Source organism: Acartia tonsa, chromosome 2 (genome assembly GCF_053477335.1).
Source record: "Acartia tonsa isolate MP-2025a chromosome 2, ASM5347733v1, whole genome shotgun sequence".
NCBI classification, from domain to species: domain Eukaryota; kingdom Metazoa; phylum Arthropoda; class Copepoda; order Calanoida; family Acartiidae; genus Acartia; species Acartia tonsa.
In genome coordinates this window covers 26,492,555-26,509,585 of record NC_137261.1, presented here as the reverse complement: position 1 = coordinate 26,509,585, position 17,031 = coordinate 26,492,555, and the positions used below count along the sequence as shown (strand labels likewise).

The window sequence follows — 17,031 nt, the reverse complement described above, 5'->3', positions numbered from 1 at the left end:
AATGTTTTGAAGACAAAGTTCCCCTTGTTTTTCATAGATTTTTAAAATTAACCAGTTAATTGGAAAAAGATTATCGTATCGATATCATAATCCAAGTACTTACTAGATAATTCATATAAAGTTTCTAAGAAAAGGTATTCAAATAAGAAATAAAAAATATTTTTATCTGAGATGTTTTAAGTTTTTAGTTTCTTAGACTTAAAAAAGCATTTGATTAAAGAAAATAACGATAAAATGTAAACATTCGTTATAGAGTTTTTCAAATACCAATTTTTAAGTAAGAAGCTATATATGAAATTTTAGCTTTCTATCTTGTTGTTAAATGTACTAGATACTTGGACTACGGGTTAATTACATTGATCCTACCCCCCCCCCCCCCCCCCGTTAATAAACAACAAAGTAACAAAATACAGTTGATGAACGGAAGTTTGGACAGATGGTCTCATCAGTAAATATATATCTCGTTTTTTCTAGATTTAACAAGGATGACAACATCCATAAAAGCGAAGCACTGAAACGGTAGGACAAACGGACACTAATACTAACGGTCAGAACTGAATAATCATAATATAAATGTATAAATGTCGAAGCAAAATTGTAAGTAAAATTGTTGAAGCAACGGCTTGATACAGAATAATGTTATAGACATACTTACATTTTTAGGACTTGATTATAGAGTTGCTTCGCTTATAATATTATACTTTGTTGTCCAGGAATCAGTATACCAAAAATCAGATCAATCGGATTATTAGATCACATAAAAAATTGTTATTAAAAAAGTAAAAAAAAATCAACATGTTTAAAATGGATGTAAGGACTTTCTGGTAACGATTATAGAGTTGCTTTGCTTTCTAACTCGTACCTAACTCCTACAGGAATCACCATGCAAAGTTTGAAATCGATAGGACAATTCTAACATGACTAAATTAACGAAAAGAGCTATCAGTTACGTACGGACGGACCGACCCTAATTATAAAAAAGCTTCGCTTTTAAAAAGTACTATATCCCTTTTGTATAAAAGTACATGATAAGGCTACATTATCATAGCAAAATAAGTTTTATTACGCATTTTTTGCTGAGTAATGGAGGGAATAAGAAAAAATAATTTATACCTAGAGTTTCCAGAAAACTACAAGAAAATATTAGCAAAAAAAGTTCCAAATTTTTAAAAACAAAAGAAAAAATATAATAGTTTAAAAATTGGTTCAATGAAAATATAAAACCATTTTTATTTTTTGCAGATAAAAAATTGCTGATTTATTTTTTTGCTTTTTTGTAATAAGTCTTCAAAAATTATCCTTGTACTTTTGGGCTTTGATATGTTATTATTAAGTAGTTAATTCTGGATGTATTATAGAGGTCGGGTGGATATATTCCCTTTATTTTCCATAATTATTTATAAGTATTATTGCCTCATATTAGATTATTTAATAAATAACCTTCCAGTTAAAACTTTATACGTACAAATTTTGCCTTTTGAAAAGTCAAGTAAATTAATTTTTATAGTTTGAATATTTTAGAAATCTTAACTTGATGTGCATCTACAATAAAGAGAAACAAAAAAATATATTTTCTAGATTAAAATTATCGGTTGAAAAGTTTGGACACTGCTAGTTTGAACCAACCAATCTATATTTATTTAAATTACCCAAAGTAAATCCACGAATGAGAAAATGTGTATAAAACATTTGGTAACTGAATAATTTACAGTCCAATTCCTTCCCTTCGAATGAAAATAATTTTCTTAAACATAAATGATTTGAAAGTACCTATTCATTTTTTAAAAAAAATTATGTTTTGCAAAATACCCCTTTCTAGCCAGGGATCTAAAGGGATAAGACAATGTAAAATAAGATATTAAACATCCCAATGATAATACACAAATTACCCCTTCTGTAGATTACAATTATTGGTTGAAACGTTTGGACACTTAACTTACAGAATAACTAAACAAATTCATTAAATGTCCCTAAAGTTGTTAAGCCAACGAATATGAAAACTTCATTAAAAACTTTGGGGACTAGTGTAATAAACTGCCCATTGTCCCCTTCTTTCCTGCTTTCTAGCACTTTTTATAATGACTTATTATTTTTTTTGTGCAGGTTGGTGATGTCATCAGAATCGACAATAACAGTTTTATCGCTGCCGACATCCTCCTCTTATCGTCCTTCAACCCGAACGGACTGTGCTACATCGAGACGGCGGAGTTGGACGGCGAAACAAATCTTAAGGTAGGAGATAACAATAGAATTTATATTAATTTTCTAAATGTTTTCACCCAAGTAAATAGTAAATAATTCCTTAAAAAATTATATTTCTTGTAGATATTGATAGATTTCTATTTCCAGTTTGGCTTCGAAACCGATTGATATCCGCTGGATTGGAACCGGTTCTCAGCCATACTGAAAAAATCATGTATTGCGTCGTTTTACGCACAATTTACCACGAATATTAATATAAAATTAATACCTACCAGTTTTATTTTTATATTTGAGAAATAACTATTATACATATTATTTCTGTAGATTGTTCGTTATCTCCATACATTTTTGAAGTTTTTTTTCTCAAGCGCTATTGATTTATGTTTGTTTCAAATAACCTTTTGATTAAGGTGAAGCAGTGCCTTGATGTGACGAACGCCATGGGAGAGGACGAGAAGTCTCTGTGCGAGTTCAACGGTCATGTGGTCTGTGAACCCCCTAATAATAATTTAGGTTTGTACAGTTTTAATTTGTGTTGGGATTAAAGAATTCCTAGTTATAGAATCTTAACCTATATATTCAAATATGATACTATAATAGCTAAGAATTTTACCTTCATAACCAATATGTTTGTAAATACCACTTTACCCCTTTTTTTTTGGGGGGGGGGCATTTATTCTAAGGGTGATTTCTCTTGGGATAGTGGAGAATCCCACCCCAGGATAGTTATAAACCTGGGCATATAAAAAGCTTTACTGTAAAATGAACCATATCGGTTTAGCGGTTTTAGAGATCCTTTGCTACAGACAAAAAAGTTTACTACTTTATATAATAGGATTATTTGCAGAAACTTGCTCTCAAAATTCTTAATCTGATATTTTTATTATTTTTTTTGTTTAAAAATGATTCTGTATTAGTTCTCAATAACCTTTACTTTAAATTATTTGTAAAAATCTTCTCTATTTGTTTACTTGACATTTGAAGAATTACATGATGGTTTTATATTATGTAAAACCCCTTTATTTTGTAATTTTTTGGTAAAAGTTTTAATATTTGAAGTTTTTTTCGAAGATTCTTTAGTTCTACTATTCTTTAGATGCTTGTTTCTGGGTAGGTTAGGTTTTTTAAAGGTTAAAAAGAGTTTTATAGGAATGCGCCAAGTAGAGATAGGGTCCCGCATGGTTAGAGCCCACCAAAGGGGCTACACACATTTACTTCGAAAAATAAATATAATTGGGGTAATGAGGAGTTCAAAGGTTTAAAAATATGTTTAAGTGGAAGTCATTTTTTCCATTAAAGTAATATTCCCCGTTTGATTTGTACTTCAATGACATATTTTTGAGCAATTAAATGTTATGGTAAGCCTATAAATTAAGTCGAATCACCCAAAAGTGATTTAGGGCAGTCTGGGATTATTTTAAAAACCACTTCAACATGTAATAAAGTCATAAAAGCCATCATAGTCTTATTTTATTATTTGTTTATAATTTTAGTTTAAGGATTACATGTTATTTAATCCTATAGGATCATATAATATTAAAAATATTTAATAGTTGGAAACATTATTATCGAAAATTTATCTTTATTAAAAACTTATTTTATTAGCAGTTTTAATAAAGCGGAAATAGAAATTTTACAGACTAAGATTAGTATACAGAATAGTTATTTATCGCATCGTATTAAAAAACAACTTTTCGCGGATATAGAAATATATAATTATTAGATTAAAAGCAGTTTATTTTAAACCCGAGATGCCGAAGAAACTGGCTAATATTTTTATTTATGATTGTACATTTTTATATTTGTAGAAACTGGATATAATAGGATGCTACACATAATTTTTCAGTTTAGCTGAGAACAAGTTCTAATTCACCGGATTTTAATCGGTTAAGAATTACATTGGATCATATAAATATGAATTGAAACAAAAAAAAAGAAATCTTCATAATTTTGTCAAATGCGTTGTCACAGTCAGAAATACACTAATTACAATCTTAAAAACAGTTTAATTTCGCCAATCACATAGAAATTTAGTTAACCCACTCATCAATAAAAGTAAAATAAGCATAGCTGAAAATTTAGGAGCTAGCATTTCAGCTTTTTTTGAAATCTTCCCTTCACAGAGAAACACTCAAACAACATGATTTTTTTTCATAGATTTTTCAAAAGTGTACACTGTACAATAAAGTTGAAACATTATTTATAATAAAAATCTATATGTATATTATGCATATATGTAGAAGCAATAAAAATAAATTTATTTTATCAATTTGTCTTGATAAATTTTGTATTGTGTACTGTGCATAGAAAAAACATTATTTATATGTCTAGATTCATTATAAAAATGTTTTCTCTTTATAGTTTCTCTTTGAAAACCATCCTAATGAAGATAAACAAAATTATCAGCTCCGTAGATTAAAATTATTAGATGAATAGTTTGGACAATAAACTGATAAAATTCATTAAAATTATCCAAGGTCTTTGAGCCAACGAATAATAAAACGAGGTTATATAACTTAGGGTCACAGTGTATTTACAGTCCAATGTCTCCGTCATCTCTCTATTTTTGTACATAAAATCGACTTGTTAATGAAAACTTTAATGATCTTTACAGACTATAATTTGAAAAATTGAAATGGTCATTTTATTATTCATGTTACAATAACTTTTTTTAATTTTCAGCCAAGTTTGATGGAACCCTGGAATGGAAAGGATTTAAATATCCACTAGACAATGAAAAAGTTCTTCTTAGAGGCGCTGTTCTAAGGTAGTTTATTTAATTTAATCTCATGTCCGTACGTCCGTCCTTCCCAAAGAAAAGCCTCTAGAGGCTAGTGACACCTCCTTATCATGTAAGTAAAAAAGTGCTTAATTTCCTTTTTTTTTTATAAAGAAAGCATAATTAGTATTATTAGATTTATGCATTTTGTCAAAAATTTACACATTAATTTTACATTGTTGAAGTATGATGAAAAATCATTATATTTTAGAGGCTTGTCACTTTAGCAAAGCACTCATTGACAAGTTTTTATACATGAAAATATTTTATAATAATATGTCATATTTATACATATAATATTGCCATAAAAATAGGAATAAAACTTTAAATTATATTTTTTTGTAAAGGTTTTTTTTAATAATCATTAATATGGTAGAATACTGTGCCTTTGTCTTTATGTACCAAAATTTTTTGAATTATTTGGTCTTTACTTACAGGGAAGCTTCTTATAGGCCCTGTTTCTTATTTTTTTCTAAATGGAATTCCAAAACATATGCATAATCTCAAAAAAAAAAAAATTTCAGTAAAAAAATAAATTCTTAGTGCTGCCCTTTGAGACTATAGTGGAAGCCATTAAAGTAACAAATAATTTACCACATATTTAGTAATCGCTACTATCTTTTATTTTGGCTGGTGAAGTTTTCATTTGAAATCATTTCAGCCTAACATGGCATAACTGGTTTTAACCACCTGAACTACTATACAACTTTCTCTTATTCCCCTTAGAATAATCATAAAAACATTTATTTTTAATTGACTTAATGGATGATAAATAACCTTATTTAAATATAATGATATTGTTTACATGTTGTTATATTTTTTCTTGTTTTAACCAGTTTTTAAACTGCATACAATGTTGCATAAATTACTATTAAAAAAGGAAGGAAATGCTTAGAATATTAAGTTCTTCAAAAAACATTGGATATTTAAAATTTTATTACGTCTTTTATTAAACCAATAAAGGCAACTCTTATTCTTTTTAAAAATAAGGTTGGATGGGAATATATTTATTTCCATAGATACGCTGTTAGTCCCTTATGATTCAGTCCAAAAATAAAAAGCTACGAAATTTACCCTAAAATATTTCACTATTTATAGTGGACAGTCATTATGGACGTTATGACAAAATAACTGCCCTTTTGCTCCAAAATATGTATGTTAGACTATAAAAGTTTTAAAGATTTTTAATCAATATAATAGATTTGAAATCTGCATAAAATTTTAAGGATTTTTTATAAAATTAGTTTTTTATATAATTCTTTATTTAAAGGCGCAAATACAAATTAAGTTAAATAATTTTGAGATCTGTGATTGGTGGATTGAAAACTATCTGCGCTCTGATTGGAGAAGCTTAAGTGACGTACATCGTTCAACCAATTAGAGCGTAGGTAGTTTCCAATCCAGCTATCCTATTGGTCAAAATTTATTAACTTAAATCGTATTTGCGCCTTTAAATAAAGAATTATATAAAAAACGAATTTTATAAAAAATCCTTAAAATTTTATGCAGATTTCAAATCTATTATATTGATTTAAAATCATTAAAACTTTTATAGTCTAATGTATGTACATGTTCTAACCTTTAATTTGGCCTGATTGTTCCTATACTGTGTTCTTATTGGTTCAATTTACTAAAATTGAATCTAGATCTATTATATCTATTGTTATGGGATAACTCTCACTGCAAATGTGAAGCTACCCTGAAAATTCAACACCTATTTTTTATAATTCTTTGTTAGTGCATACGTCGTATATTCATTGAAGCACAAATTGAAGCACAAAAGCCTTTATTATTTAGATTGTAGTATAAATTCATTTTCATGACTAAAATAATAAATCATTTTACCCCATCTTTCCCAATATTGTGCCTTATAGTGTACGTACAGGTAGGGATAAGTATTCAGGGAATTTATTGGAGGAAAGCATTGAAAAATGTCGTGGTAATACAGCATTACTGCTTTATGATACTTTTTAGACAATAAATCTATAAATTATAGATGTATAACCAGACAACTACCTGGATCCTTACCTGGACCTTTTGTGTCTGATTGCAAATTGCTTTCCGTTTTTTTTAGCGACATGATATTCCCGACACTAATGGTTGATTTTCAAAGATCCAATTGAAAGTCAGCACAGGGTCCTCAGAAAGTTATTCAACCCCTTCAACCTCTATTGTTTTACTCTAATGCTTAAACAACCAGAACACAAATAAATTAATCCTTCAAAAATACTTGATAAAGAAGGACAGAAGCATATTTTAAGTAATTTGTATTAGATTCCTATAAACTTAATTCTGTTATATTTTTGTTAAGATCTATTCATTAAGTTTGGAATAATACCTTCCAAACTCAGGCCGGAGATTTATTAAGTTAAGGTCTTGAGTCTTGTTTTCATTCCTGGCGAGTACATAGCGCTATTCTTGCGGAACACGACGGACGGCCGGACATACCTCAATTTTAACTATTGAGAAGCTTCGCTTCAATCCCCAATAACACAGAGGTTAATTTATATACAAACAAGGATGACAACATCTATAAAAGCGAAGCGCTGAAACGGTAGGACAAACGGACATTAACTCTTGTACAGTGTCAGAACTGAATAATCAGAATATAAATGTATAGGAATCGAAGCAAAATTGTTGAAAAACTGCTTGATACAGAATAATGTTTATGGACATACTTACAACTTTAGGACTTGATTATAGAGTTGCTTCGCTTATAAAATTGTTCTTTGTTGTCCCAGAAATCAGTATATCAAAAATCAGATCAATCGAATTATTAGATCACATAAAAATTAGTTGTTAAAAAAGTAAAAAAATCAACATGTTTAAAATGGACGTATGGACATTCTGGTAATGATTATAGAGTTGCTACGCTTTCTAACTCGTACCTAACTACTACAGGAATCACCATGAAAAGTTTGAAATCAATAGGACAATTCTAACATGCCTAAATTAATGAAAAAAGCTATCCGTTACAGACGGCCAGATGTACGGACGGACCGACCCTAATTATAGAAAAGCTTCGCTTTTAAAAACAAAACAATACTGATTTTAAATATTTACAGAATTACAAAGGGTTAAATAGGAGAACAATTGATTCCTTCCCTTTTATATATTTCGGGGAAGAAATGGCAAATAAAAAAATAGTACATTTAGTAGTCATGATTTATCTAAACAGGATTTATACAAGGGTATTATTATAATGGAGCGCATTGCTACTCTTCAAGTTTATCTGTCCGCTACACTCTGGTGGGCTCATGTCAAATACATTCATTTCCTTCCTCTGGCTGTAACTCTTTACTTAAAAATCACTATATTAAATTTTTTTGGATCAATATCATTACTTTTGTTAGTTTTTTTTTATGTATAATACCTTTCCTTGAAATAAGGTATAAAACAAATATGAACAAAAAACTATTGATTAATATGACTCATTAGAATACAGGGATCTAAAGGAATAAGACAATGGCCGGTAAATTAATTTATATCCACAATGATGATCCACAAAATTACCCCCTCTGTAGATTACAATTAGAGTTGAAACGTTTGGACACTCAAGTAAATAAACCACCCAATCAAAATGTAATGGAAGTCCCCAAAATTGTTAAGCCAATTAATAAGAAAACGTTATTTTAAAACTTTGGGGACTTGTGTAATAAACAGTTGAATGTCTCCTCCCTCCATGATTGGAATAGCAGATTAATAAACAACATTTGTTGTGTTGTTCTATTTATATAATATTTATAGAATTAATAAATTGGCTTATTATTTATAATTCGGATTTTTATTTATTTTTAGAATGTATAAAAATAAAAAAAACCGGATGTTATTAATTGATAATTATTTTTATAAAGAGATTTTCACAACTTTTACTGAAGTTTGCTTTTATCATTATAAACTAATTAAGCATTTGTTGTATTTGTTGATAATGATGATTCTATTCCTATATCCTCTTTAGATAGTCGGGTTCCTGTTGACTTTTAAATAAACTAGCGGTTAAGCCCGTAGCATCTGGGGGATTTATATTCGAAGAGAGTTAGAAGGGCAGAAAAAAGCCTAAATCCATTCCCAGCCAGTCTTATTTATAAAAATGAAATAGCCGAAAACCATCTCAGGATCTAAAAGAAGCTTCACTGTAAAGGAGAACCATATCGGTTCCGCGGTTAGTGAGATCCTTCGCTACAGACAAAAAAAGCTTACTGCTTTATATAATAGGATTGTTTTGCCCCAAGCATTTAAAAGTTAGGTAATAGAGGGGACAAGAGTTATAAAGTTTTAAAAATTTATTGGATTGTGCATTTTCCCAATTAATAAAGGAATTCTTGATAATAAATCTATTAATTGAACAATAGAAATTATATGTGACTAAATATGAGTAATAATCTTTGTCTGCTTGGAAATCCGTTTAAAAATTGGACGTCTAAGATTTTTATTTTTTGTGGGAGGGAGGTTGGCAAAACCAATATATTTACACAAATTTGGGGGGAGTCGAGTCGTAGTCAAATTCGAGTTTTTTTTTTGAAGGGGGGGCCTGGATGTTAATTTGATTCACAGTGCTATTGTTGCAGATTCACATTAACCAAAATTTGATAGCATAACTGTTTCAGGAACACGCCATGGTGCTATGGCCTCGTCCTGTTTGCTGGCAAGGACACAAAACTGATGCAAAATTCTGGCAGGACAAAGTTCAAGAGAACATCAATCGATAGGCTTCTAAATTTTATTATTCTGGTAAGTAATTATAATGTATAAAAATACATTATTTTTTCAATGCTTCTGGTTGAATTTTCTTTTGAAGATTTCTTTTTCATAAATGAATACAATTTACATTTTGGAATCTTAAACACAACAGGGTTTAAGGGGGGGAATTACTTACTTCAAACTTTTGCATATTTAGTTTATTAAAATATGCCTTAACGCGAAAAATCCACAAATAACCGCATAAAACGATAAATTAAAGTTTTTTTCTTCTAATCTACTAGGTAATCTTTATTGTAAATAAATTATTTTTCTTTAAATTGCAGTCTTTCAAATATTTTATGGTAGGATTTTAATATTTAGACAGCACATATCATGAACGTGTTGACACTTGATAATTAAAATGCATCTCAATCTTAGAATAACAAATAATAGAATCACAAACTATTTGATTCTTGCCTGTTTAAAGAAATATTTTTTGCTTCTAAAATTTGCTTTAAATAACTAGGTAATAGAAATCTCATAAAATAAGTTTGGATCATGGAAAGAAAACGAAGTAGCGGGATCTAACCCTGCGGGGCAATCATTAACATTTACTTAAAATAACCTTTTTTATTTTTGTTTTCTTTCCACCATCCAGAAGTTTTTACTATTTAAAGGACATAAAAAACTTTGGGGATTTTATTCTAACCAATATTTTTTCTGTGACCATAGATAAATTATGATATTAATAAATTGTTATATTTCAGGGAATAGTGATATTCTTATTTTTTATCTGTTTCTTCTGTACAATTGCCTGCGGAGTGTGGGAATCTCAGATTGGTTACAACTTCCAGATTTACCTTCCCTGGGATCTTCTAGTTCCGAGTGTAAGTAACTTTTAGTTACACAAAACTTCTTGATGATATATTTTGTTACCTAGTTTGTATTGTATCTTTATTTCTTCTAAATATACCTAATTATAAATTTTATAATCAAATCAAATTTAATCTATTTATAAATCTAACCAGTGATAACTTAATATGTATTGTACATTTATTTATAATTGGATTTTTATTATTCTTTTTTAGGAAGGATAAAACTTTACAATACTTACTATCTAACCTTTTCTATTCATTAAGTACTAATATTTTTTACCCATTTATGATGTAATCTATCTATTTAGCAACTTTTATTATCAAACTAACTATATATCTTATCTAATTTAACCCTTGGATAAGCTTCTATGTTTCTATCTATCTATCTATTCAGGATATAACCCTAGGATCAGCTGTAATATCTATGTTTCTATCTATCTATCTATTCAGGATATAGCCCTTGGATCAGCTGTGATATCTATGTTTCTATCTATCTATCTATTCAGGATATAACCCTTGGATCAGCTGTGATATCTATGTTTCTATCTATCTATCTATTCAGGATATAACCCTAGGATCAGCTGTAATATCTATGTTTCTATCTATCATATCTATTCAGGACATAACCATTGGATCAGCTGTGATATCTATGTTTCTATCTATCTATCTATCTATTCAGGATATAACCCTTGGATCAGCTGTGATATCTATGTTTCTATCTATCTATCTATCCAGGATATAACCCTTGGATCAGCTGTGATATCTATGTTTCTATCTATCTATCTATTCAGGATATAACCCTTGGATCAGCTGTGATATCTATGTTTCTATCTATCTATCTATTCAGGATATAACCCTTGGATCAGCTGTGATATCTATGTTGGTGTTTTTCTCGTACGCCATTGTGTTGAATACGGTGGTGCCAATTTCTTTGTATGTCAGCGTTGAGGTCAGTTTTTAGTAATAGTTGCATCCTGATAGACGTACAGACAAAGAGAGTTAAGTCACGAGAATCATCACAAAAAATTTAAAATGTGTATCTCTTAAAAGTACCTCAATCAAATACATTTCCTTTTAACGGACGAACGTACGGACATAGAAAATTACTGATACTTTTAATTAGCAAAGAGATTAAAATATGATATTGATTTAATACAAGTAAATATTTGTTAGGTAATCCGATTATTTCTGTCGAAGCTGATAGACTGGGATGTTGAAATGTATCATCTTCCGTAAGTTTTTAATATTTTTCAAAGCGCAGCAACTCTAGCTATAGCATGTCAGTAAATACAGTGTTTTTTTTATGAGAACTTTTTTGAAAGCAATTTTACCCCACTTATGGTTATCAGAATTTAATGATTAACGGCTTATTTTCTTCGTTTTTTATAACCATTTATAGAACCTTAAAAATAAATATTCCAGTTTTATTAAAAAGTACAGTAAAATAAAAAATTCAAAACCTAGGTGTCAACATCTAAAAATGAAGGCCATATCTCAACCAGGGAGGGAGTACTGGCCCCTCAAAGTGAACTACTGAAAATCCAATTTTTTTTCTTGCAAAGTGTAGAAGATTGGAGCTTAAGAAAAATGCGCTAGAACCTATTTTAGATGTTGAGACCTAAGTTTTGAATTTTTTATTTTACTGTACTTTTTAGATAAAAACTGAAATATTTTTTTGATGTTCTATAAATGGTTATAAAAAACGAAGAAAATAAGCTGTTAATCATTAAATTCTGATAACTATAAGTGGGGTAAAATTGCTTTCAAAAAAGTTCTCATAAAAAAACACACTGTATGTAGGATGTAATATAGTACGTTATATTGTTTTTTTTTATAGGTAGCAATAAATCATAAATATCCTGTAAATAATTTTTTTTTAAAACTAAGATATCCTAAAACTAATGTAGATATGCAAAACTGAGGGGAGGGATTTCAAGGAATAGGACAAAGGACGATAAATGTACAACTCCGATGTTGATAGACAAAATTACCCCTTCTGTAGATTAAAATTACAATTACAATTATTATTGCAAAGTGTGAATCAATCAATTAATATTTAATAGCTGTACCTAAACTTTTTAAGCCAACGAGTTAGATAACGTGTTTTAAAATATAAATGCATTATTACTGCTCTGGCATGCTATCTTGTTTTCATGATGAATATTAATTTAAGATCCGACACAAGTGCACATGCTAGAACAACAACGCTGAATGAAGAACTTGGCCAAATACAGTATGTTTTCAGGTAACAATGCTTTTCAAAAATATTTCTTACAAAGTATAAAGATGTCTGTCTTCTTCTTCTTGTAGCCTATGTCCTCATTGATCATCAATGGTTGACAAGTTAAGGAATCTGGCGGCCTTTTGGGATTTTCCATAGATATATGACTGAGACAATGATTGGTTTGTTGGGGCAATTAAACAAGTGTTTTGTAAGAATTGTCACAACTTGGGCATTTATTTTTAGTTTCATCAATCCTGGCCTTATATCATTATATCATGAAAGTAACTGTGTTAGGGTTACTCTTGGTGTCCTAGGTAGTTTAAGCTTAGTCCGTCTTTCCGTCTGTCATTCAGTCTGAAGCTTAAGATCTCGCTAACAACTGAAACGTTTAGATTTTGCTTTTCAGGGAAAGTAACAACTAGTCCTTTTATTATTGTAAGCTGTTTTTATTGACATGATGTAAGAATTAAAAAAATATTGATAGTTTCATCCCAAAAATAAGATAGCCTTAAACCCTCTCGGGACTTAAATGATACTGTTCTTGTAGGAAAACTTGTAGCTAGATCTTCATGGACAAGCAAAATATCTTACTGTTTTATATAATTTTATTCTATTAAATTTTATTCTTTCTAATCCTATACTTGATCAATTTCACATCAGCATAGCAATATAAAAAATTTCAGTATTCCTCAAATAATATTTTTACTGCTTATCTAGTGACAAGACTGGAACGCTGACCCAGAACATCATGACCTTCAACAAGTGCTCCATCAACGGCAAGGAGTATGGTGACATCATGGATGAAAAAACTGGGGAACCAGTGGATTTAGAGGTATAGTTATATTTTATAGATATATTTTTCGGATAAAGGAAAGGACACAAAGTAGTGGGTTTCGTCGTATTTTCACAGTAGCTTTTCTCCTATCTCTAGCACCTGCGGGGCCAATTTTCTAATCCCATGGGGCAATCATTAACATTTACCTAACCTAACATAAAATAACCTATCAAAAGCTATAGTGAAAATACGATGAAACCAGATACTTCGTTTTCTTTCCATGATACTATTTTTCCATTGCTGTAACTAGTCTATAATTCGTTTTTTTTTTGTCATTTAACTCTAAATCTGAAATAAGATCTTCGTTTATTAATCTAAAAAAATTGTAATGCTTATTGTTAGTGCTGTTATTGCTACGCTTCTAACTGATCTTTCATTCTTGTAAATATTACTTGTCATTTTCCTCTCTATAAAAATGCTACACTATATCTGTTTATTATGTATAGTTTATGTCTAAACTGTAAATATAAACACATTTTTGTCAACACTTTAACTTAAATAAATGTTTGGAAGTATACCTAATCATGCAAAACATAAAAAAATGAGCATTTTTCCTAATAAAATTTAAATAATGATGTTTTAAGCTGAATAAGATCAAATATGGAATCAATAAAACGTTTAAAATGCTAAAAAATGCTATTTGATTTTTGTTTTTACTCAATTTCTTTTATAAAAAATTATTTTTTTTGTCAATTTAAATGCATCTAAATAAGATTAATAATTAAAGAAAATAGCACTTAAAGCTTTAAATGTTAAGATAACTACTATGCAAAATTGTAAAACATTGATGACAACATTCATAAAAGTAAGACAAAGATAAAATTAACAAGGAATGACTCTTCTTACATATATTTAAATTGTTGAATCAAGTTTAATAAACAGATCTATAGTATTGAGTTATAATATATACAAATAACTACCTCCCCACCCCACACCCCTTTTCCAAGGACCTTTTCTGCTACTTGGCTGTGTTTACATTCTCCGCACTAATGGTTGATTTTTAAAGACCCAATTGGTAGGTAGCACAAGGTCCTTGGAATGGGTTTCATTCAGTTTTTTAACCCTTTCCTCCTCTAGTGTTTTACTCTAATGTTAAACAGTCGGACTCACGGACAGACCTTTAATGTAGCTGTTTACCAATGTAGATATAAGATATTGAACTGTTTATATTTAGTGTACTATCGTTGGTTTGGCTAATTTTTTGGTAAGATAAAGTGTGGCTAAATATTAATGTTGTTTTATTAGGATAATTCTGCATTAATCATAATAACGCTTTTTAAAAATTGTCAGCATAATCTAGTTAACCCTTTAGATTGTTAATATATCGCTATCAATGTTTATATGTATATGTTTTTATTTTTATTTTTTAGTATTTATTTTGTATATTACAATATATTACGCCTTTTTCACTTTAACCTTTTCCACGATTTTAATTTTTTAGGACCTTAGGACCTCTAACACAATTATCTCCAAACTATTTTCTGTGTGTCTGTTTCTAGCACAAGGTTGCGTGATTTTTTTTTGAAATTTCAAAATATAAAAGCACTTACTTTTGCTTATTATCAAGCAATCATTATTTATCTGTGGATGCTTTTGAGAATTTTTAAAGAATATGTCAATTTGTCTTTCTGTCTGAAATTTGTATCAAAGCTAATTTGAAAACTTTTTAAGTCTTTCCTCTACAAAAAGGCATAAGTTTTCATGAGAACTAATCTTGTTGTATTATATTATTTGCATGAAAATTAGATAGAATGTAGATTTTGCACACGCCAGCAATATTATTTAAAGCTTAGCTTCCCTTAATCAATTTATATGTTCTCTAAAACTATCTTTATGTTTTTTTTCAGTTTTAATGTTTCCTTTTGGCGTTATTTTAGACTAACAATTTTAGACTATTCAGATTATAAAACTAAAATTGTAAATACTAATATTTTGCCGAAGCTTTATTAAAAGTCCTGACCTCAATTAAAAAATTGGCCTACTTTTTATCAAGTTTGAAAGGTTAATTACAAATTAACTTTGTAGTACGCAATTTGCAATTATTCGTTAATAATTTAGCAGATTTTTTGTTAGAGCTTTCTATTTGAGTTATTGTTGATACAGATTAAGGTTCATACGTGTGATTGATTAGATTCAAAAAGAACAAAATAGGTTTAGCGATTTACAAATAGACAAGCAAATAGAGGGATTGAGCTATAGTAGTGATGATATTATTATCAATAACACATATTTATTCAATGCTATGCTTTGTTTGATAATTTCATAACCTGGTATGGCCGTTGCATAATCTTGAAAAATGCCAATTTAATAGAAACTTGTTAATTTCAAGTTTTTAAAGTTTCTAGCTAGCTAACATAGTATCAGAATGATTTTTGTTATTTGTCTACCTTAGCTTAAGCTCAACTAAAATATATTTGGTAATTTCCTGATTTTAGGGGGCAGTGCTTTGAAGTAAAGACGACCTTTTCATCTGCCCCTCAAATATTATTTTAGATTTAATTGGCTTGTTGGCTTTACCTTAATCCTGTGAAAAATAAGGTTTTAAGAGATAAAAAAAACTAGTCGAAGTTATTTATTCTGTATTCATTATTAATTTGCAGTACTTTGGGCAATAAGTAAACTGAAAGGCCCTTACTAAATAAAAATTATTGTTTTTGTTTGGTAACTAAACAAATATAATTATAACAACTAAAACAAAGGAAAAACCTTCTAATTGGTGAATGTAGTTTTGAATGTGTTACAGGGCTATTCAGAAAAATTAATAAATTTTATAAAGAGGGTCATTTTTTCTCGTATTTTCCGTATAGTTGTGTGTTAGCGTTTAGTCAAATGCGCTTAGTAAGTCAAATTGTTCCTATTTGTGACCAAATGTGTATACATGAAATGGTCAAAATTAAGAACAGTTAGACTTAATAAACGCACTTGACTAAACGCAACTATACAGAAATACGTCACAAAAATTACCCTTTTTTTAACACCACCAACCCCAAAAGATATTTTTATAGTTTTGTAGAATCTTTGTCATTTTAATTTTGGATTAAATTCACAAAAAAACCCGTTTTTTTAAAAATTTCAAAAGCTTTTTTCACATTAGGGTTTTTATTATTATTGCTTATAATTATATTTTTGAGTAACCCTGTCCTTGTAATAATGAGCTCTTATGTTAGTGTGTGTGTGTTTGTGTGTTTGTGTGTGTGTTTAAGTGCATAAGTACGTAAATATGTACAATGCACATATAATAACACTAGAATTACGTCAAATGCCTGGACGACAAATATTGATTATTGGACGGGTTGTCATATCAAATCATATTAAAACAAAAACAATATCGCTTATGTACACTAGAAAATTAATAGACGTATAGAAATTAACATTTAGGTAGAAAATCATTCTTTATCAAATTAAATAAGAAAACTCATACCTATGCAATTTTTTG

General features: G+C 29.1%; 1 protein-coding gene across 8 annotated transcripts in view; it reads left to right on the top strand.

Moving 5' to 3' along the window:
- ATP8B (ATPase phospholipid transporting 8B) overlaps positions 1-17,031 on the top strand; it is a 65,842-nt gene that overhangs the window by 26,656 nt on the left and 22,155 nt on the right. For all 8 annotated transcript variants that reach the window (XR_013875563.1, XR_013875550.1, XR_013875559.1 and 5 more), the window contains exons 6-14: positions 2,104-2,232; positions 2,613-2,715; positions 4,885-4,969; positions 9,589-9,712; positions 10,429-10,548; positions 11,384-11,485; positions 11,710-11,768; positions 12,710-12,781; positions 13,478-13,592. Coding sequence is in view for 3 of the 8 variants with exons in the window: in XM_080150168.1 (XP_080006294.1) it covers positions 2,104-2,232; positions 2,613-2,715; positions 4,885-4,969; positions 9,589-9,712; positions 10,429-10,548; positions 11,384-11,485; positions 11,710-11,768; positions 12,710-12,781; positions 13,478-13,592 (909 nt within the window). In the remaining 5 variants the exon portion in view is untranslated. The remainder of the gene's footprint in view (positions 1-2,103; positions 2,233-2,612; positions 2,716-4,884; positions 4,970-9,588; positions 9,713-10,428; positions 10,549-11,383; positions 11,486-11,709; positions 11,769-12,709; positions 12,782-13,477; positions 13,593-17,031) is intronic.